General features: G+C 38.1%; 1 protein-coding gene across 4 annotated transcripts in view; it reads left to right on the forward strand.

Moving 5' to 3' along the window:
- LOC134814053 (neo-calmodulin-like) overlaps window positions 1–21,874 on the forward strand; it is a 69,025-nt gene that overhangs the window by 4,983 nt on the left and 42,168 nt on the right. Inside the window, exon 1 of one of the 4 annotated variants that reach the window (XM_063822049.1) lies at window positions 18,992–19,047. The exons of 1 other annotated variant lie outside the window; for it this stretch is intronic. In XM_063822049.1, the coding sequence (XP_063678119.1) occupies window positions 19,033–19,047 (15 nt within the window). In that variant the 5' untranslated portion in view covers window positions 18,992–19,032. Of the gene's footprint in view, window positions 1–18,991; window positions 19,048–20,809; window positions 20,849–21,874 lie in introns of those variants that run through there. 2 more of the 4 variants (XM_063822050.1, XM_063822048.1) reach the window with 2 other exon arrangements.

Consider the following 21,874-nt stretch of genomic DNA (forward strand, 5'->3'; position numbering starts at 1 on the left):
ACAAACAAAAGCTTCGGACCAATTTCCGATTGGATATAGCGAAATGTGTTCTAGAGATCGTTCTATTATGGCTATGAAACGGCTCATAACGTAGCGTATAAGAGATACTGCTGAGAACCCGGGACTTTAAATGTGATATTATTAGCAGACTTTGAATCTAATACTTTAGATTACTTTATCCCACTTTTGCGTTCACTTTGTCAGCTCGTGTAAGCTCATCAGGAAGATGAGAAAGCTGTGATAGTGTTGTTTTTATACAATATGTGATAGTGGTATATTTATGTATGAGATATTATATATGTTATACTTTGGGGGCCGCGTCGTCTGCTGACGTGTTATTAAAATTTATTTAATATATATATTTTTAGGATTCATATTTCTGATTTCACTCATCCATCTATCATTCTCTCATTCTATCGAAAAGCCAACACGAATTGTTGTTTTTTTTGTCATCGATATTTCACTGGAGAAGTGAGCAATTCATATTTTATAAATTCAAAATAGGATCTCGTTGTACCACTTGAAGAACCTTACCATGAAAACTCTAACAGTCTGGTCAAAGCCTGTCGAAAATACCATTATTGTCACGGAAACTGAAGATTACACATTTTCTTGATACTTTAACCTTGATTTAAAGGTGATCGCCAGGAACTTCACATCCTAAATATATTCTTAACACATTTATAAAAGACATGTGTAATTAAAATTTAACAGTACGATTTTCAGTATACTATTCATTCATACAAAGCTGATCACATTACATGATTACACCGCAGTTCCGTCTGAAGGTCATTAAATGAACAAATAGCTACAATGCCGACCATCTGTTAGAGGGCTATTGGCCGGTTAACAGCCGGTTAACAGCCGGTTAACAGCCGGTTAACAGCCCCCTAACAGCCGGTTAACAGCCGGTTAACAGCCGGTTAACAGCCCCCTAACAGCCGGGCGGTAGTGTAGCTATTTAATTTCCTCTCACGAATTACCCGCATGTAACATGTGATAAAAGTTCATCTAAATTGTAGATAGACTTAATATAGTTAATAACTCCACCTAGCTTTACCTATATCCATTAAATAGACAATGATACATTTTTTATTTGTTATACATTTAAACAGATCTGAATGTTGGCTCGTAAGGTATATCCATTAATCACAGTTTAATTGTTTGTTTCACAGCGTCCTGCTACTAGCTCGTGTAAGTTCTGTAATGATTATAGTAACTGTTTAGTGATGGTAGTAGTGACTGTTTAGTGATTGTTGTAGTGACTGGTTAGTGATGGTTGTAGTGACTGGTTAGTGATGGTAGTAGTGACTGGTTAGTGATGGTAGTAGTGATTATTTAGTGATGGTAGTAGTGACTGGTTAGTGATGGTAGTAGTGACTGTTTAGTAATGGTAGTAGTGACTGGTTAGTGATGGTAGTAGTGATTATTTAGTGATGGTTGTAGTGACTGTTTAGTGATGGTAGTAGTGACTGGTTAGTGATGGTAGTAGTGACTGTTTAGTGATGGTAGTAGTAACTGTTTAGTGATGGTAGTAGTGACTGGTTAGTGATGGTAGTAGTGACTGGTTAGTGATTGTTGTAGTGACTGTTTAGTGATGGTTGTAGTGACTGTTTAGGGATGGTAGTAGTGACTGGTTAGTGATGGTTGTAGTGACTGTTTAGTGATGGTAGTAGTGACTGTTTAGTGATTGTTGTAGTGACTGGTTAGTGATGGTTGTAGTGACTGTTTAGGGATGGTAGTAGTGACTGGTTAGTGATGGTAGTAGTGACTGGTTAGTGATGGTAGTAGTGATTATTTAGTGATGGTAGTAGTGACTGGTTAGTGATGGTAGTAGTGACTGTTTAGTAATGGTAGTAGTGACTGGTTAGTGATGGTAGTAGTGATTATTTAGTGATGGTTGTAGTGACTGTTTAGTGATGGTAGTAGTGACTGGTTAGTGATGGTAGTAGTGACTGTTTAGTGATGGTAGTAGTAACTGTTTAGTGATGGTAGTAGTGACTGGTTAGTGATGGTAGTAGTGACTGGTTAGTGATTGTTGTAGTGACTGTTTAGTGATTGTTGTAGTGACTGTTTAGTGATTGTTGTAGTGACTGGTTAGTGATGGTAGTAGTGACTGTTTAGTGATGGTAGTAGTGACTGGTTAGTGATTGTTGTAGTGACTGTTTAGTGATTGTTGTAGTGACTGTTTAGTGATTGTTGTAGTGACTGGCTAGTGATGGTAGTAGTGACTGTTTAGTAATGGTTGTAGTGACTGTTTAGTGATGGTTGTAGTGACTGTTTAGTGATGGTTGTAGTGACTGTTTAGTGATGGTTGTAGTGACTGTTTAGTGATGGTTGTAGTGACTGTTTAGTGATGGTTGTAGTGACTGTTTAGTGATGGTTGTAGTGACTGTTTAGTGATGGTAGTAGTGACTGGTTAGTGATGGTAGTAGTGATTATTTAGTGATGGTTGTAGTGACTGTTTAATGATGGTAGTAGTGACTGGTTAGTGATGGTAGTAGTGATTATTTAGTGATGGTTGTAGTGACTGTTTAGTGATGGTTGTAGTGACTGGTTAGTGATTGTTGTAGTGACTGTTCAGTGATTGTTGTAGTGACTGTTTAGTGATTGTTGTAGTGACTGGTTAGTGATGGTTGTAGTGACTGTTTAGGGATGGTAGTAGTGACTGGTTAGTGATGGTAGTAGTAACTGGTTAGTGATGGTAGTAGTGATTATTTAGTGATGGTAGTAGTGACTGGTTAGTGATGGTAGTAGTGATTATTTAGTGATGGTAGTAGTGACTGTTTAGTGATGGTTGTAGTGACTGGTTAGTGATGGTAGTAGTGACTGTTTAGTGATTGTTGTAGTGACTGTTTAGTGATTGTTGTAGTGACTGGTTAGTGATGGTTGTAGTGACTGTTTAGGGATGGTAGTAGTGACTGGTTAGTGATGGTAGTAGTGACTGGTTAGTGATGGTAGTAGTGATTATTTAGTGATGGTAGTAGTGACTGGTTAGTGATGGTAGTAGTGACTGTTTAGTAATGGTTGTAGTGACTGTTTAGTGATGGTTGTAGTGACTGTTTAGTGATGGTTGTAGTGACTGTTTAGTGATGGTTGTAGTGACTGTTTAGTGATGGTTGTAGTGACTGTTTAGTGATGGTTGTAGTGACTGTTTAGTGATGGTTGTAGTGACTGTTTAGTGATGGTAGTAGTGACTGGTTAGTGATGGTAGTAGTGATTATTTAGTGATGGTTGTAGTGACTGTTTAGTGATGGTAGTAGTGACTGGTTAGTGATGGTAGTAGTGATTATTTAGTGATGGTTGTAGTGACTGTTTAGTGATGGTTGTAGTGACTGGTTAGTGATTGTTGTAGTGACTGTTTAGTGATTGTTGTAGTGACTGTTTAGTGATTGTTGTAGTGACTGGTTAGTGATGGTTGTAATGACTGTTTAGGGATGGTAGTAGTGACTGGTTAGTGATGGTAGTAGTGACTGGTTAGTGATGGTAGTAGTGATTATTTAGTGATGGTAGTAGTGACTGGTTAGTGATGGTAGTAGTGATTATTTAGTGATGGTTGTAGTGACTGTTTAGTGATGGTTGTAGTGACTGGTTAGTGATTGTTGTAGTGACTGTTTAGTGATTGTTGTAGTGACTGTTTAGGGATGGTAGTAGTGACTGGTTAGTGATGGTAGTAGTGACTGGTTAGTGATGGTAGTAGTGATTATTTAGTGATGGTAGTAGTGACTGGTTAGTGATGGTAGTAGTGATTATTTAGTGATGGTAGTAGTGACTGTATAGTGATTGTTGTAGTGACTGTTTAGTGATGGTAGTAGTGACTGTTTAGTAATGGTTGTAGTGACTGTTTAGTTATTGTAGTGACTGGTTAGTGATGGTTGTAGTGACTGTTTAGTTATTGTAGTGACTGTATAGTGATGGTTGTAGTGACTGGTTAGTGATGGTTGTAGTGACTGTTTAGTTATTGTAGTGACTGTTTAGTTATTGTAGTGACTGGTTAGTGATGATAGTAGTGATTATTTAGTTATTGTAATGACTGTATAGTGATGGTTGTAGTGACTGGCTAGTTATTGTAGTAGTGACTGTTTAGTGATTGTTGTAGTGACTGGCTAGTGATGGTAGTAGTGACTGTTTAGTAATGGTTGTAGTGACTGTTTAGTGATGGTAGTAGTGACTGTTTAGTAATGGTTGTAGTGACTGTTTAGTGATGGTAGTAGTGACTGTTTAGTAATGGTTGTAGTGACTGTTTAGTTATTGTAGTGACTGGTTAGTGATGGTTGTAGTGACTGTTTAGTTATTGTAGTGACTGTATAGTGATGGTTGTAGTGACTGGTTAGTGATGGTAGTAGTGACTGTTTAGTTATTGTAGTGACTGTTTAGTGATGGTAGTAGTGACTGGTTAGTGATGGTAGTAGTGACTGGTTAGTGATGGTTGTAGTGACTGTTTAGTTATTGTAGTGACTGTTTAGTTATTGTAGTGACTGGTTAGTGATGATAGTAGTGATTATTTAGTGATGGTTGTAGTGACTGTTTAGTGATGGTTGTAGTGACTGTTTAGTGATGGTAGTAGTGACTGTTTAGTGATGGTATTAGTGACTGGTTAGTGATGGTAGTAGTGACTGGTTAGTGATGGTTGTAGTGACTGTTTAGTGATGGTAGTAGTGACTGTTTAGTGAGGGTAGTAGTGACTGGTTAGTGATGGTAGTAGTGACTGTTTAGTTATTGTAGTGACTGGTTAGTGATGGTAGTAGTGACTGTTTAGTGATGGTAGTAGTGACTGGTTAGTGATGGTAGTAGTGACTGTTTAGTGATGGTTGTAGTGACTGTTTAGTGATGGTAGTAGTGACTGGTTAGTGATGGTAGTAGTGACTGGTTAGTGATGGTAGTAGTGACTGGTTAGTGATGGTAGTAGTGACTGTTTAGTGATGGTAGTAGTGACTGTTTAGTTATTGTAGTGACTGTTTAGTGATTGTTGTAGTGACTGGTTATAGTGATTGTTGTAGTGACTGTTTAGTGATGGTAGTAGTGACTGGTTAGTGATGGTAGTAGTGACTGTTTAGTGATGGTAGTAGTGACTGTTTAGTGATGGTAGTAGTGACTGGTTAGTGATTGTAGTAGTGACTGTTTAGTGATGGTAGTAGTGACTGGTTAGTGATGTTTCCTAACATCGCCTCAGGGGTTGAAGTAAGTCCTAGCCGGTAAGATCTTATCAATAGATAACATGGTTCTAGCTTATCTTAAAGACGTTATCTTAGTATCTTGTACACAATTAAATAGACCTGTCCTAGTAAAATCCCAGTCAACACTCAAAAGTCACGTGACTTACAATTCATTGAAAGTTCAAATCTTGAGATCCAGTAATGGTACTCGCACGTAAAAGTTACAATAATGCAGTACATTTAATGGTATTATACATTTAATAACACTATCAGTATGGTCTACAGTTATATCAGCTCCCAAATACATTAGTACAATACGGGTTTAAGTACATTAGTAAAATTAGTACAATTAGTACATTTAGTACATTGTCATTAGTACAATACGGGTTTCCAGACGGTAGTACGGTAGTGCTCCAGTATGCAGTACCTAAGACCTAAGTAACCCTTTCCTTCCAGAACGTGCCATCAACTTCTTCGAACCACGTGACACACAATACAATAACACGTGGTACAAATAATACTTTCACTGCAGGATCAACCTGCAAACATGGTCAAAATGGCTCAAACCAGTGGGGCGTGTGAGAGCACATTATAAAGGGTGGGGCGGGCTGTAGTGCAGAAACATTTTAGTGAGAACCTTTGTAGGGTAACATCAATTTGCTGAAGTCGCTGAGTTTGCAATGCACCCTGCTTTTATTTGGTTTTTCGCGTTCCTTATCTCCTTTGCATTTGTTATCTGTTAATTGAATTCTTATAGATTCTGGTGGCAAGGAGAAGCGTATTTATTGACTCCAATAAATGGCAGTGGTTTTTGGGTTTCATAAGTCAATAGTCGAAGATGGCTGGTCATTTCTGTCACGTGTCCAAAAAATATGCTTCACCTCCACACCAGAATTCGCACCTAGGTACAGGTTCCTGGAACTGTGAGGTATCGTCAAAAAGAGTGGATGGGAAATCGTCTTGATTAAAATAAACTCCTTAACCCATACCAACATATAGCACACCTTGAGGTTTTTACACCTTCATAAGCGCATGTGACTAAATAAAAGTAGTAATTAGAAAAAGGTGACCATATTTAAATATCTACATATTATTTACATATTTACATATTTATAATTTTTGGTATAATTGCTTACAGTTACCTAACAGTCGCCCACCCTTATACAGTTATAGTTGACCATTTGGTGCCCTCAATTTCAAAGAGAACGTCGTTGTGTTTAAATAATGGCACTGAAACTACCTTGGCATTCGGCGATGTTGACATTAAAACGACCACTCGAAAGCATTCATTTAATGAATTTGATAAATTAATTAAACTAACAAATGATGGAGTAGTTCGCTGTTCATTAGTCTCATGATTGAAATGCTGATAGTTGGATAATATCCGGTTGGAAGAGACAAGGACAAATGAAACAGGAAGTTAGGAATGTAGGCAAATTTTCGGCGTCAACGCCATCTCAAATTATTTGTTATATATTAGTGTTGAAAGTATCAAAATTATTAAAATTACTTTCAACACTACTATATAACAAATAATTTGAGCCTGAAGATGGCGTTGACGCCGAAAATTTGTCTACATTCCTAACTTTCTGTTTCATTTGTCCTTGTCTCTTCCAACCGGATATTATCCAACTATCAGTAATTAAACTACCTTGTCGGATTTTATTTGAACTGACATCAGAATGAACACTTGGGCCTCCAGCGTCCAATTAAAGTCCGTTCAAATAAAGTCCGATAAGGTATACAGTTGTAGTAGTACTAAACCATTAGTAACCGGTATAACGTGGTGACCTCAGTTCTTGTGGTGATTGTTCGGGCAACTTTTGGCAACGGAGTCGTAGTTAGTAAATCATGACGGCTTTAATTCACAACCGAGCTGTTTCCGTGCACTGTCTCCTTATTTACAAATTGACATCCCGTCCTTAAATTAGTGACCCAGGGACAAAAGATGTCCTCCAAAACAATCAGTGTTGTAGACGCCGAATATGCAGAATACATGCAAAATATTTGTAATATATTGTTGCTTCTGTCTAACAAAGGCAGAGGCAACATTCGGCCAACTAGACGTCAATGGAAAATTAGCCATGAAATTTAGGAACTTAATTTACAAATCTCGGGACTGATTTCATCAATTTCTGTAATACTCTGGCTAAAGCTGAACTGTTTTTTCAGTTTAAATTTCCTGGTTGATTTTAAATCGTATTTTTTATATTGTTGAATTATTTGTTTTTATTTCGTCGTGTTGTACATAACTCCTTGAGTGGTAACAAGGGGGGGGGGGGGCTGCAGACCCCGCTATTTGCATTGTGAGGGGGAGGGGCCCTGCAGACGATGGTGGCTTTTTTTTCGACATTTTTACGAAAAATTCGTCCGATTTGGCAGCAAAATACACCATATCTTGGCCAATTTAACGTTAGGTCGACGCAAAAAGATATTTGGGGAGCCAAAAAGTTGTAAATGGGAGGCCAACAAAAACCTTGACCTGCGCCAAATGCAATAAGGTTACGCCACTGTCTGGCAGTAGAGGACCATGAAGGAATTAGCTTTCATTTAATTGGAAAGAGTGGAGAACCGAGTTCAGAGAGAATTGGTGCTCGAGACGAATCGTATTATAACAATAATAGGAATCAATTATCAGAATTTTTTGTGACTGCCTGAGTTAAGAGGGTTAAATGGCGATTACGGAAGCTGTTAAATTTAAGAGCAGAAATTTACACATATTCTGTAATATGGGTAGAGCCATTCTTTGTGTGAGATGTTAGTGTTACTCACATAATTTTTGAGTTTTCTTGTTTTTAAATCTTTGTGGTTAGGTACTTTGTAGTTTGTCCATTATTTAAGACGAGAGCCATTAATTAATTTTAGAAACTGTAAGTGAAGAAAATTCACTTTACGAGATAAAAATATATTTAAACATTTTCAAACTGGCTTCTTTAAATGTCCATGTGATACCATTTACTTACAAAACATTTTTACTTACAAAACAGCGTGCAGCCATCATGATTAACCAAGTTCGTAATCAATTAGCAAATTTCAACACAGAAACATATTAGGGTAATTAAGATAGCTGTTTTTTAATTATTCCAATTACGATCTTGAAGGCTGCGGGCCGGTAGTTTTGAACTTGATGAAAGGAATACAAGGAGTATATAAGTATCTTTTAAACAACATTAAAGAATACGATTACAAGGTGAGCTGCTTGTGAATATAGCGGATTTAAGTAAATATTTGATTAAAAGCAGAGGTAATGTGTGTTGGTTAATTGTTTTGTGTGATAGTTGATGGATGATGAGAGCAAGTATTAATTCTAATCTGACTCTTTTTGCAAGCCTGCTCGTTTATCATAATGCTTTTGAACGTTTATTCTTGCAGTTTTGCTTTTTTTATTGATCTGTCAGTCCTTAAACTACTTAATGTGTTTCTACTATTTGATGACCGTAACTTTCCAACAAAATTCGTTTTCTTTTCGTTCATTTTTCATAAGTCCTCAGTTTGCATCTTTGCTAAACAGTCAACAGCACTCAGTGGTTTATCTAGCTTGGGCTGGGTTGCTATGCAGGTCGCTATGAAGGTCGCTATGAAGGTTGCTATGCATATTTCTATGCAGGTTGCTAGTTGCTAACCAGGTTGCTAACCAGGTTGCTAACCAGGTTGCTAACCAGGTTGCTAACCAGGTTGATAACCAGGTTGCTAACCAGGTTGCTAACCAGGTTGCTAACCAGGTTGCTAATCAGGTTGCTAACCAGGTTGCTAACCAGGTTGCTAACCAGGTTGCTAACCAGGCTGCTAACCAGGTTGCTAACCAGGTTGATAACCAGGTTGCTAACCAGGTTGCTAACCAGGTTGCTAACCAGGTTGCTAACCAGGTTGCTAATCAGGTTGCTAACCAGGTTGCTAATCAGGTTGCTAACCAGGTTGCTAACCAGGTTGCTAACCAGTAACCAGGTTGCTAACACACTTTACCAGTAGAAAGATGGCCACCAGGACGGGGGAGAGCCTCCTAAAGAAGAATGCTAGACGTGTCACCTACATTAACAACTTCCTTCTACCCCGCATGATGGTTTGTATTATAAAGTGCTATTACACTCGGTTTTGAATCCTTTTAATGCTTATTGCTTAATTAGTAATAGTAGGTGAAACATATGACATTATGAAGTCATTCCATATAAGGTAACCCTAAACATGTCACCTACGTGGACGCCCTAAAATTATTATTTGGTGACTGCCGACTGGTGCTTGAAAATAGAAATAGTAATCGGAAATATCTAATCGCGATATAAAGAATTTTATTCTACTCGAACGTTCGAATGTAAGCGCACGCATGATCTTTTTGAAATCATGTTGTAGGGTGTCCAATCCTCGTTTGGACGACTCAGCCGCCCAGTTTTAACACACAGTTAATTGCAAACGGATACAAAGCACATCATGGCATCATCGTACTGTTAATTTATAAATTTAAAGGATCAGGGTGTCCAGGACACCCTGCAATTTGAACTATCCGCTATCATACTGCGCGGCTGAGATCGTACACGTGTGGTGTCATATATTTTACTCATTCTATAAGTTTCCGTTTTTGTTTGCTGTCGCTTGTTACACATTACATTCATAGTAGGCCATGTGTGCATTGTGCAACTGTAATGTGTAAAACATGTGGGCGTGTTCAAGTACATGCATGGTAATTTCTAGCTTCGATGTAATATTTGAAATCTTGCCTTATACGTTAAAATAATTTAATTAATTAATTAACTTTCTGCTGTGGTATAATTGTATGCAGTCATCGGCGAAAAGCCATGGGCAGTTAGGGAGGGGGCGCCCCCAATCCCCCTGAGTCCGTCGATTGAACACCCGTCGATTGAACACCCGACACAACTGCCAGCCAGCTCCCACGTCCCACGAGCCGCCTCTTGTCCTCCCACCCTTTGTGCTCCTTCCCTAGATAACTTCGCCTTAGACCCGTTCTCCCGCCCTTTGTGCATCTTCTCTGGTTAACTTCTTTGCAGTGAGAACTACCACAGGCGCTTGCCAGCACCTTTATATAAGATCAGTGCTGTAGGGAAATGTGTACTGGTTCAGTCCCCTATTGTCTAGCAGGTTTAGTGCCGGAGAGTTAGAGGAGTGTCTGACTGTAGGTGTGGGTCAGGGTATAATATAGTTAGTAGTTACTTGCCTCTATTAACAGAGTGTCTGACTGTAGGTGTGGGTCAGGGTATAATATAGTTAGTAGTTACTTGCCTCTATTAACAGAGTGTCTGACTGTAGGTGTGGGTCAGGGTATAATATAGTTAGTAGTTACTTGCCTCTATTAACAGAGTGTCTGACTGTAGGTGTGGGTCAGGGTATAATATAGTTAGTAGTTACTTGCCTCTATTAACAGAGTGTCTGACTGTAGGTGTGGGTCAGGGTATAATATAGTTAGTAGTTACTTGCCTCTATTAACAGAGTGTCTGACTGTAGGTGTGGGTCAGGGTATAATATAGTTAGTAGTTACTTGCCTCTATTAACAGAGTGTCTGACTGTAGGTGTGGGTCAGGGTATAATATAGTTAGTAGTTACTTGCCTCTATTAACAGAGTGTCTGACTGTAGGTGTGGGTCAGGGTATAATATAGTTAGTAGTTACTTGCCTCTATTAACAGAGTGTCTGACTGTAGGTGTGGGTCAGGGTATAATATAGTTAGTAGTTACTTGCCTCTATTAACAGAGTGTCTGACTGTAGGTGTGGGTCAGGGTATAATATAGTTAGTAGTTACTTGCCTCTATTAACAGAGTGTCTGACTGTAGGTGTGGGTCAGGGTATAATATAGTTAGTAGTTACTTGCCTCTATTAACAGAGTGTCTGACTGTAGGTGTGGGTCAGGGTATAATATAGTTAGTAGTTACTTGCCTCTATTAACAGAGTGTCTGACTGTAGGTGTGGGTCAGGGTATAATATAGTTAGTAGTTACTTGCCTCTATTAACAGAGTGTCTGACTGTAGGTGTGGGTCAGGGTATAATATAGTTAGTAGTTACTTGCCTCTATTAACAGAGTGTCTGACTGTAGGTGTGGGTCAGGGTATAATATAGTTAGTAGTTACTTGCCTCTATTAACAGAGTGTCTGACTGTAGGTGTGGGTCAGGGTATAATATAGTTAGTAGTTACTTGCCTCTATTAACAGAGTGTCTGACTGTAGGTGTGGGTCAGGGTATAATATAGTTAGTAGTTACTTGCCTCTATTGACAGAGTGTCTGACTGTAGGTGTGGGTCAGGGTATAATATAGTTAGTAGTTACTTGCCTCTATTGACAGAGTGTCTGACTGTAGGTGTGGGTCAGGGTATAATATAGTTAGTAGTTACTTGCCTCTATTAACAGAGTGTCTGACTGTAGGTGTGGGTCAGGGTATAATATAGTTAGTAGTTACTTGCCTCTATTAACAGAGTGTCTGACTGTAGGTGTGGGTCAGGGTATAATATAGTTAGTAGTTACTTGCCTCTATTAACAGAGTGTCTGACTGTAGGTGTGGGTCAGGGTATAATATAGTTAGTAGTTACTTGCCTCTATTAACAGAGTGTCTGACTGTAGGTGTGGGTCAGGGTATAATATAGTTAGTAGTTACTTGCCTCTATTAACAGAGTGTCTGACTGTAGGTGTGGGTCAGGGTATAATATAGTTAGTAGTTACTTGCCTCTATTAACAGAGTGTCTGACTGTAGGTGTGGGTCAGGGTATACTATAGTTAGTAGTTACTTGCCTCTATTAACAGAGTGTCTGACTGTAGGTGTGGGTCAGGGTATAATATAGTTAGTAGTTACTTGCCTCTATTAACAGAGTGTCTGACTGTAGGTGTGGGTCAGGGTATAATATAGTTAGTAGTTACTTGCCTCTATTAACAGAGTGTCTGACTGTAGGTGTGGGTCAGGGTATAATATAGTTAGTAGTTACTTGCCTCTATTAACAGAGTGTCTGACTGCAGGTGTGGGTCAGGGTATAATATAGTTAGTAGTTACTTGCCTCTATTAACAGAGTGTCTGACTGTAGGTGTGGGTCAGGGTATAATATAGTTAGTAGTTACTTGCCTCTATTAACAGAGTGTCTGACTGTAGGTGTGGGTCAGGGTATAATATAGTTAGTAGTTACTTGCCTCTATTAACAGAGTGTCTGACTGTAGGTGTGGGTCAGGGTATAATATAGTTAGTAGTTACTTGCCTCTATTAACAGAGTGTCTGACTGTAGGTGTGGGTCAGGGTATAATATAGTTAGTAGTTACTTGCCTCTATTAACAGAGTGTCTGACTGTAGGTGTGGGTCAGGGTATAATATAGTTAGTAGTTACTTGCCTCTATTAACAGAGTGTCTGACTGTAGGTGTGGGTCAGGGTATAATATAGTTAGTAGTTACTTGCCTCTATTGACAGAGTGTCTGACTGTAGGTGTGGGTCAGGGTATAATATAGTTAGTAGTTACTTGCCTCTATTGACAGAGTGTCTGACTGTAGGTGTGGGTCAGGGTATAATATAGTTAGTAGTTACTTGCCTCTATTAACAGAGTGTCTGACTGTAGGTGTGGGTCAGGGTATAATATAGTTAGTAGTTACTTGCCTCTATTAACAGAGTGTCTGACTGTAGGTGTGGGTCAGGGTATAATATAGTTAGTAGTTACTTGCCTCTATTAACAGAGTGTCTGACTGTAGGTGTGGGTCAGGGTATAATATAGTTAGTAGTTACTTGCCTCTATTAACAGAGTGTCTGACTGTAGGTGTGGGTCAGGGTATAATATAGTTAGTAGTTACTTGCCTCTATTAACAGAGTGTCTGACTGTAGGTGTGGGTCAGGGTATAATATAGTTAGTAGTTACTTGCCTCTATTAACAGAGTGTCTGACTGTAGGTGTGGGTCAGGGTATAATATAGTTAGTAGTTACTTGCCTCTATTAACAGAGTGTCTGACTGTAGGTGTGGGTCAGGGTATAATATAGTTAGTAGTTACTTGCCTCTATTAACAGAGTGTCTGACTGTAGGTGTGGGTCAGGGTATAATATAGTTAGTAGTTACTTGCCTCTATTAACAGAGTGTCTGACTGTAGGTGTGGGTCAGGGTATAATATAGTTAGTAGTTACTTGCCTCTATTAACAGAGTGTCTGACTGTAGGTGTGGGTCAGGGTATAATATAGTTAGTAGTTACTTGCCTCTATTAACAGAGTGTCTGACTGTAGGTGTGGGTCAGGGTATAATATAGTTAGTAGTTACTTGCCTCTATTAACAGAGTGTCTGACTGTAGGTGTGGGTCAGGGTATAATATAGTTAGTAGTTACTTGCCTCTATTAACAGAGTGTCTGACTGTAGGTGTGGGTCAGGGTATAATATAGTTAGTAGTTACTTGCCTCTATTAACAGAGTGTCTGACTGTAGGTGTGGGTCAGGGTATAATATAGTTAGTAGTTACTTGCCTCTATTAACAGAGTGTCTGACTGTAGGTGTGGGTCAGGGTATAATATAGTTAGTAGTTACTTGCCTCTATTAACAGAGTGTCTGACTGTAGGTGTGGGTCAGGGTATAATATAGTTAGTAGTTACTTGCCTCTATTAACAGAGTGTCTGACTGTAGGTGTGGGTCAGGGTATAATATAGTTAGTAGTTACTTGCCTCTATTAACAGAGTGTCTGACTGTAGGTGTGGGTCAGGGTATAATATAGTTAGTAGTTACTTGCCTCTATTAACAGAGTGTCTGACTGTAGGTGTGGGTCAGGGTATAATATAGTTAGTAGTTACTTGCCTCTATTAACAGAGTGTCTGACTGTAGGTGTGGGTCAGGGTATAATATAGTTAGTAGTTACTTGCCTCTATTAACAGAGTGTCTGACTGTAGGTGTGGGTCAGGGTATAATATAGTTAGTAGTTACTTGCCTCTATTAACAGAGTGTCTGACTGTAGGTGTGGGTCAGGGTATAATATAGTTAGTAGTTACTTGCCTCTATTAACAGAGTGTCTGACTGTAGGTGTGGGTCAGGGTATAATATAGTTAGTAGTTACTTGCCTCTATTAACAGAGTGTCTGACTGTAGGTGTGGGTCAGGGTATAATATAGTTAGTAGTTACTTGCCTCTATTAACAGAGTGTCTGACTGTAGGTGTGGGTCAGGGTATAATATAGTTAGTAGTTACTTGCCTCTATTAACAGAGTGTCTGACTGTAGGTGTGGGTCAGGGTATAATATAGTTAGTAGTTACTTGCCTCTATTAACAGAGTGTCTGACTGTAGGTGTGGGTCAGGGTATAATATAGTTAGTAGTTACTTGCCTCTATTAACAGAGTGTCTGACTGTAGGTGTGGGTCAGGGTATAATATAGTTAGTAGTTACTTGCCTCTATTAACAGAGTGTCTGACTGTAGGTGTGGGTCAGGGTATAATATAGTTAGTAGTTACTTGCCTCTATTAACAGAGTGTCTGACTGTAGGTGTGGGTCAGGGTATAATATAGTTAGTAGTTACTTGCCTCTATTAACAGAGTGTCTGACTGTAGGTGTGGGTCAGGGTATAATATAGTTAGTAGTTACTTGCCTCTATTAACAGAGTGTCTGACTGTAGGTGTGGGTCAGGGTATAATATAGTTAGTAGTTACTTGCCTCTATTAACAGAGTGTCTGACTGTAGGTGTGGGTCAGGGTATAATATAGTTAGTAGTTACTTGCCTCTATTAACAGAGTGTCTGACTGTAGGTGTGGGTCAGGGTATAATATAGTTAGTAGTTACTTGCCTCTATTAACAGAGTGTCTGACTGTAGGTGTGGGTCAGGGTATAATATAGTTAGTAGTTACTTGCCTCTATTAACAGAGTGTCTGACTGTAGGTGTGGGTCAGGGTATAATATAGTTAGTAGTTACTTGCCTCTATTAACAGAGTGTCTGACTGTAGGTGTGGGTCAGGGTATAATATAGTTAGTAGTTACTTGCCTCTATTAACAGAGTGTCTGACTGTAGGTGTGGGTCAGGGTATAATATAGTTAGTAGTTACTTGCCTCTATTAACAGAGTGTCTGACTGTAGGTGTGGGTCAGGGTATAATATAGTTAGTAGTTACTTGCCTCTATTAACAGAGTGTCTGACTGTAGGTGTGGGTCAGGGTATAATATAGTTAGTAGTTACTTGCCTCTATTAACAGAGTGTCTGACTGTAGGTGTGGGTCAGGGTATAATATAGTTAGTAGTTACTTGCCTCTATTAACAGAGTGTCTGACTGTAGGTGTGGGTCAGGGTATAATATAGTTAGTAGTTACTTGCCTCTATTAACAGAGTGTCTGACTGTAGGTGTGGGTCAGGGTATAATATAGTTAGTAGTTACTTGCCTCTATTAACAGAGTGTCTGACTGTAGGTGTGGGTCAGGGTATAATATAGTTAGTAGTTACTTGCCTCTATTAACAGAGTGTCTGACTGTAGGTGTGGGTCAGGGTATAATATAGTTAGTAGTTACTTGCCTCTATTAACAGAGTGTCTGACTGTAGGTGTGGGTCAGGGTATAATATAGTTAGTAGTTACTTGCCTCTATTAACAGAGTGTCTGACTGTAGGTGTGGGTCAGGGTATAATATAGTTAGTAGTTACTTGCCTCTATTAACAGAGTGTCTGACTGTAGGTGTGGGTCAGGGTATAATATAGTTAGTAGTTACTTGCCTCTATTAACAGAGTGTCTGACTGTAGGTGTGGGTCAGGGTATAATATAGTTAGTAGTTACTTGCCTCTATTAACAGAGTGTCTGACTGTAGGTGTGGGTCAGGGTATAATATAGTTAGTAGTTACTTGCCTCTATTAACAGAGTGTCTGACTGTAGGTGTGGGTCAGGGTATAATATAGTTAGTAGTTACTTGCCTCTATTAACAGAGTGTCTGACTGTAGGTGTGGGTCAGGGTATAATATAGTTAGTAGTTACTTGCCTCTATTAACAGAGTGTCTGACTGTAGGTGTGGGTCAGGGTATAATATAGTTAGTAGTTACTTGCCTCTATTAACAGAGTGTCTGACTGTAGGTGTGGGTCAGGGTATAATATAGTTAGTAGTTACTTGCCTCTATTAACAGAGTGTCTGACTGTAGGTGTGGGTCAGGGTATAATATAGTTAGTAGTTACTTGCCTCTATTAACAGAGTGTCTGACTGTAGGTGTGGGTCAGGGTATAATATAGTTAGTAGTTACTTGCCTCTATTAACAGAGTGTCTGACTGTAGGTGTGGGTCAGGGTATAATATAGTTAGTAGTTACTTGCCTCTATTAACAGAGGTCCGACTTAGGTTGGCCAGTACTATAGTTATAGTTACTTGCCCTAGACTGTCTGACGTAGTGGGGTCAGGGTATAATATAGTTAGTAGTTACTTGCCTCTATTAACAGAGTGTCTGACTGTAGGTGTGGGTCAGGGTATAATATAGTTAGTAGTACTTGCCTCTATTAACAGAGTGTCTGACTGTAGGTGTGGGTCAGGGTATAATATAGTTAGTAGTTACTTTGCCTCTATATACAGAGTGTCTGACTGTAGGTGTTGGGTCAGGGTATAATATAGTTAGTAGTTACTTGCCTCTATTAACAGAGTGTCTGACTGTAGGTGTGGGTCAGGGTATAATATAGTTAGTAGTTACTTGCCTCTATTAACAGAGTGTCTGACTGTAGGTGTGGGTCAGGGTATAATATAGTTAGTAGTTACTTGCCTCTATTAACAGAGTGTCTGACTGTAGGTGTGGGTCAGGGTATAATATAGTTAGTAGTTACTTGCCTCTATTAACAGCTCCATTAGCACCCACAAAAAATCAATTGATAGTTACATTCAATTTCAGCAATGGCCAATTGGCTGACTATAAGGTCATGGCCTGAACAAACAATTTTTTCCCGATCCATTACTCGTGCCGAAGGCACAAAAGAGTCAAGGACAAGGGTTAGCGATCGAGGTTTTTTTTTGTATATGGTAGCTTTGCGACCGTGCCTGCGAGCGTGCGTGCGTGCGTGCGTACGTGCCTGCGAGCACTGTTATCGCCCACGTGACTACCTGCGCAAAGTTATTTTGCGTGATAATCTGAATTATATAATTGTTGGCGCGCGGCGCTGAACCAACCAAGTACATTATTAATTTCATCATGTACGTATCCCACTAGGCACTAATTGATAGCATATTATTATTATTTTGAGTTAGTATTACTATTTTGCACAGATCCGTGTCAGGTTGCATAAACAATAAACAAATGGTTACATAGAAGTATACACGATTTTCAAATTCAATATAGAATTATATTAACTGGGCGGCGCTCGGCAGTCGGCATGTCACTTCGCCATATTTGCATGTTTATATAAACAGTAAAGACTGGGCCGTCCCCAGGTTGTATGGAATATGATAAATACGCCATCACGGATCGGGAAATTGAGCGGCCATCCACAAAAGAAAAGCGGCCGCATTTCTTGTTTTTTAAATTGTCAAGTGATCTATTACGCAGAGCACAGATAAAAACAGCTCCATTAGTGAACACAAGGTCCTTTTAGTGAGTTTGGGCGTGTATATATACACGTATATATACGAGTGTTTTGTAGTTGAACATTATTAATTTTTAGTTTTCTGTTCGTTCTATTGGTTCATTCGAGTTTCTTGTGACTGCAGAGTGAAAGCAATAGTAGATTAAAGTATTTGCATATCTTCATACGATACGGAATGCTAGAAGAAAATAATATTCTATCGTGAGAGCCTAGTTCTACGAATTTTGGTCTGCTATTCTGTGAGACTTCATTCAAATTAGATTTCGTCTTCATACCCGCCGTAATTTTGTCTAATAGTCTCAAAAATCCCTGAACTCCTAAAGAAGAGCAGATAAGTGTGAACCATGAAGTGAGCATGATATAACGACCATAAGATGCATTAGATCACTGAACTGTCACTTCCCAATCCGTAGAAACAATTGTTGATAAATGACACGTACAAAATTAACACATCATCTCAACTTGTTTACCGCATATCATCACTGCATTACTCCCTACACAAAAGTAACAAGTTTACCGGACTTGCCAGAAGTGCAAATGGAACTAACTGTAACTCTAGTTTGCCAGGATGCACATGCAACACGACACCTTTAATTTTACATATTTGAGAGGGGCGAGAGTCAGGGAGTCATAGAATTCAACGACATAATATATTGTAAAGGAGCAATAAACTCAGTTTGTCCTGATTCTGCACATCGTACTGTTATGTTACCTGAAGCTAGTTTCATCTTACAAATTTGTGTTGGAGTTGTTTTTTGTTTGAAAAGTTTTACTGAAATCTCCTTCTACGTAAAAATCTGTCTTTTTTAAGATTCTATCAATCACACAAGTTTCAAACCCTAGCTGTACACTGAAACATGTAGAATTAAAATATATTCATTAAATATTTAGAAATTACAGAATTGCTGTCTTAAAAACCATACAATTCCAACCAGTAAACTTGGAAATTATTTGTTTACAAGTTTTACAAGTTTCGGATTACTCTCACATAAAATTGAATAATCAATACGAGACCTGATATTTGTCGGTGAAATTGCTATTCGTGCTAATTTAAACAGGTATTATAAGGGATAACTGCGTTTAACGAATAAACATATAAAAATATTAAATTGTAACATGTTTATAACAATTCATTTAAAAAACATATTTCCAGTGAATTTTACGCCTTAATAATTTATAACAACGTCTTGAAGACTGTGTGACTGAAACATCTGACGAGAATTAGGAAAATAGAGTTTTACAGTCCCTTAAAACTGATTTATTGAATAAGCATGTTTAAAAATGCAAGTCAAAGTCTCAAGGAATAGAGCATCTTATAGCATGGCCCGTCATTCACTTAGTTGTTCGTCTTTATGAAGTTACTGGTCCTCAGCGAATAGTCTTATATTTGGTTGTGTTACGGTGATCAACGACATGATCCCCCAACTGGTGGGTAAAATAATTAAATTATGTTCAATTTCTTGGTAAGAGGACTGAATCCCTAACGGTCTGAATCCCTACCGCCTAATTACTACCAGTAGGCATAGTGTTATCATGTTATGGTGACGTTTTGGGTAACGGTTAGGGCTAGGGTAATAGGGCTAGGGTAATAGGGTAGGGATTCGGTCACCTAACTTGAGTAACAAATTTGTAGCTATAGTCAAGCTCTTTAGGGCATGTTAAAACCCGTATAATGATAACGTATGAAGTTACCAGTATCACATTGTGATCCTATAAGCGAGCATGTCATGTTCTATACACAAAGACTATGATATGAGCACTGCCTTGTACTGATGGTATTTGTTTTAAAAACTTGGCCAGGATCATTACATGGAATGATCTTCTTTTCCCACGACATCATTCCGGCAGCCGAAATATCTTTATAGTAAACGATGTAAACCAGATAAGTAACTGTGAAAATAAACCCGATCACCGTCTACATGTTTTAACAATTTGTGTATTCGTGCTCATTACTCAACTACAATTGTGCTGGTGTCTTATAATTTACAATAAAATTGGGCTGGAAATTGTATGGGTTGCCTGCAGTAGTCCCTGGTGATGAACAGGAACGGGATCCTTACAACCGAATATTTACAGTAAATCTCGAGTATAACGTTGAGCAGCTCTTACGTAAAGCAAAAGCAAAATATCTTACAATCCCAGCAGATGCCATATATCTACGCTAAACTTAACTCACCCAATCTAAAGTGCGCATATTTACATTAGGCCATTAAACGTCAGTATTTTTATTTATTTGCTTCCATTAGGTCTCAATTACTCTTTCCAGTATTCTTGTTAAACCGCGAACAATTCGCCTAATTTATCACATTAGCATAATATCAAGATTGTTATTTGTTATTCGCTCAGCCACATATTTGTTATGTTATCTGCATTTTCATGCACTGTTAATGACAAGATAGCTCAACTCTAATTTGTGATTTGTGATCCGTTCAAAACATTTTCTTAAACATCGTATTGCTGGCTTGACAGTAAACAAGGTTAAGCAAGTTTAACTTATTTAAATTTCTTTTCATTCATTACTTTATTAATAAAACTTTGCATATTTATTCATCGTTTTATTTATAAATCTACAAGTTTAACATATTCATTATTCAGATATTATTTTTAACTCAATTCTGAAACTAGACTTGAACTGTGTAAGTATGTCAGTTAAATAGTTTTAAATATTAATTAAACCCTATAATTCCCAGAATTATAGGGTTTAATTAATTGGGTATAATTTATACCAGGATCTCCTAAATATAAGCATGATCGCTTCCTCTACTACTAGCTGTCAACTCTTGACCGGGCAATGCTCCTTCACAAATGCTGCCTCTTGCCTGCTAAACCTGACACATGGCTGGCGCAATCCGTGAAGTTAGCTGTGATATACAGCGTTTAATTAATATATTACCAGGGCGTACTCCCGCACAAAATTAGCTTGTTCCGTATAATATACACACTGCACTATAATGTTACACTATAAACTGCACTAGGCCTGCTATACGAGTATACGTACTACTCATTGTTTGATTTAGTTGCTAATAGTTGCCCACTAATCATTTTAAGTAGCTCTAAATTCTGAGTATTTATATTATAAAGGAGCAAGAAAGTACCGGAGTCTTTCTGCAATTTATTACAGAAAATCGTTGGTTTTATAACTTGAGCTCGTTCGTTATCTTCGTTGTTGCTCCTTTATAATATAAGTTGTTGAGTTGCAGTATAGTTGTACATGGATGGAACTTGGCCTGTGAGTATTTATTGTTTATTTCCACATTGAGTGTATTACTTTTCACTTATTATTGACAATAAATTAGATATTGACATGAATTTAATAAAATATCATTACCGATACACATATAAGAAATAAAATCATAACCAATATGTCATTAAAAATATAAGCAGATTTTGACATTCACAGCTTTATACGAATTGTAATAAAGCTTATTGAATGGAAAAAGCGAGCGACCGATTTCATTCTCGGTATCAATTTGCATTTGCGGACGGTTATTCAAATTAATATCATTTCCTTTTGTTTGGAAAAGAGAGACACTGGCAGCGGTCCACTCTACCCATGATTATGGGTTTTGGTCAAATATCATCATTTTTGTTTATAATATCAGGATAATTTACAAAGTTGAAATTTAACCTGATCAATATTATTATTAGTAGTTATAAGGAGGTAATTTCAACGATTTCGAAATTTTACCTTTTAAAGCATTTCCTTGTGTTTAAGTAGGCATATATGTCGATATCTGACTGAATATGGCACTTTTTACTCATTCAAGTTGGCATTAAATTCATATATAATGCCATTTAAATATCGTGGGAAAGCAGAATTTATTCGAAATCACGAATGAGCACGATTCTCACCTTTCGCACGTGCAATCTTTAGGCGGACGTTGCGTGCGCATAAAATATTGATTCAACGTAAATTTTTGCATTGTGGTACTTTATATATAGTTTGATAAGCATGCAAAGTTTCAGAAGATTTCAAAAAGAACTTGGATCACAACGGGACTCCAAAGTTGATAAAAATCATGAAAATAACAATTTTCAGTGATTTAAGCAATTTTAAATCAATTTGGGCGTGTCCCCACATGTGCAACTTTTTGATTTTCAACATTAAAACTTGCCTGTAACACAATTTAGACCTTTAAGAAGCAAAATTGAGCTCCACAACCCAAGGGATGGCCCAACACCGGAGAATACTAATTCACAACTTTTGTGTTTTTATAAAATTATTCTTCAAAAAAGCACCAACTTCAATAGCGAA

Source organism: Bolinopsis microptera, chromosome 4 (genome assembly GCF_026151205.1).
Source record: "Bolinopsis microptera isolate Bmic1 chromosome 4, MBARI_Bmic_1.0, whole genome shotgun sequence".
Classification (NCBI taxonomy): Eukaryota; Metazoa; Ctenophora; class Tentaculata; order Lobata; family Bolinopsidae; genus Bolinopsis; species Bolinopsis microptera.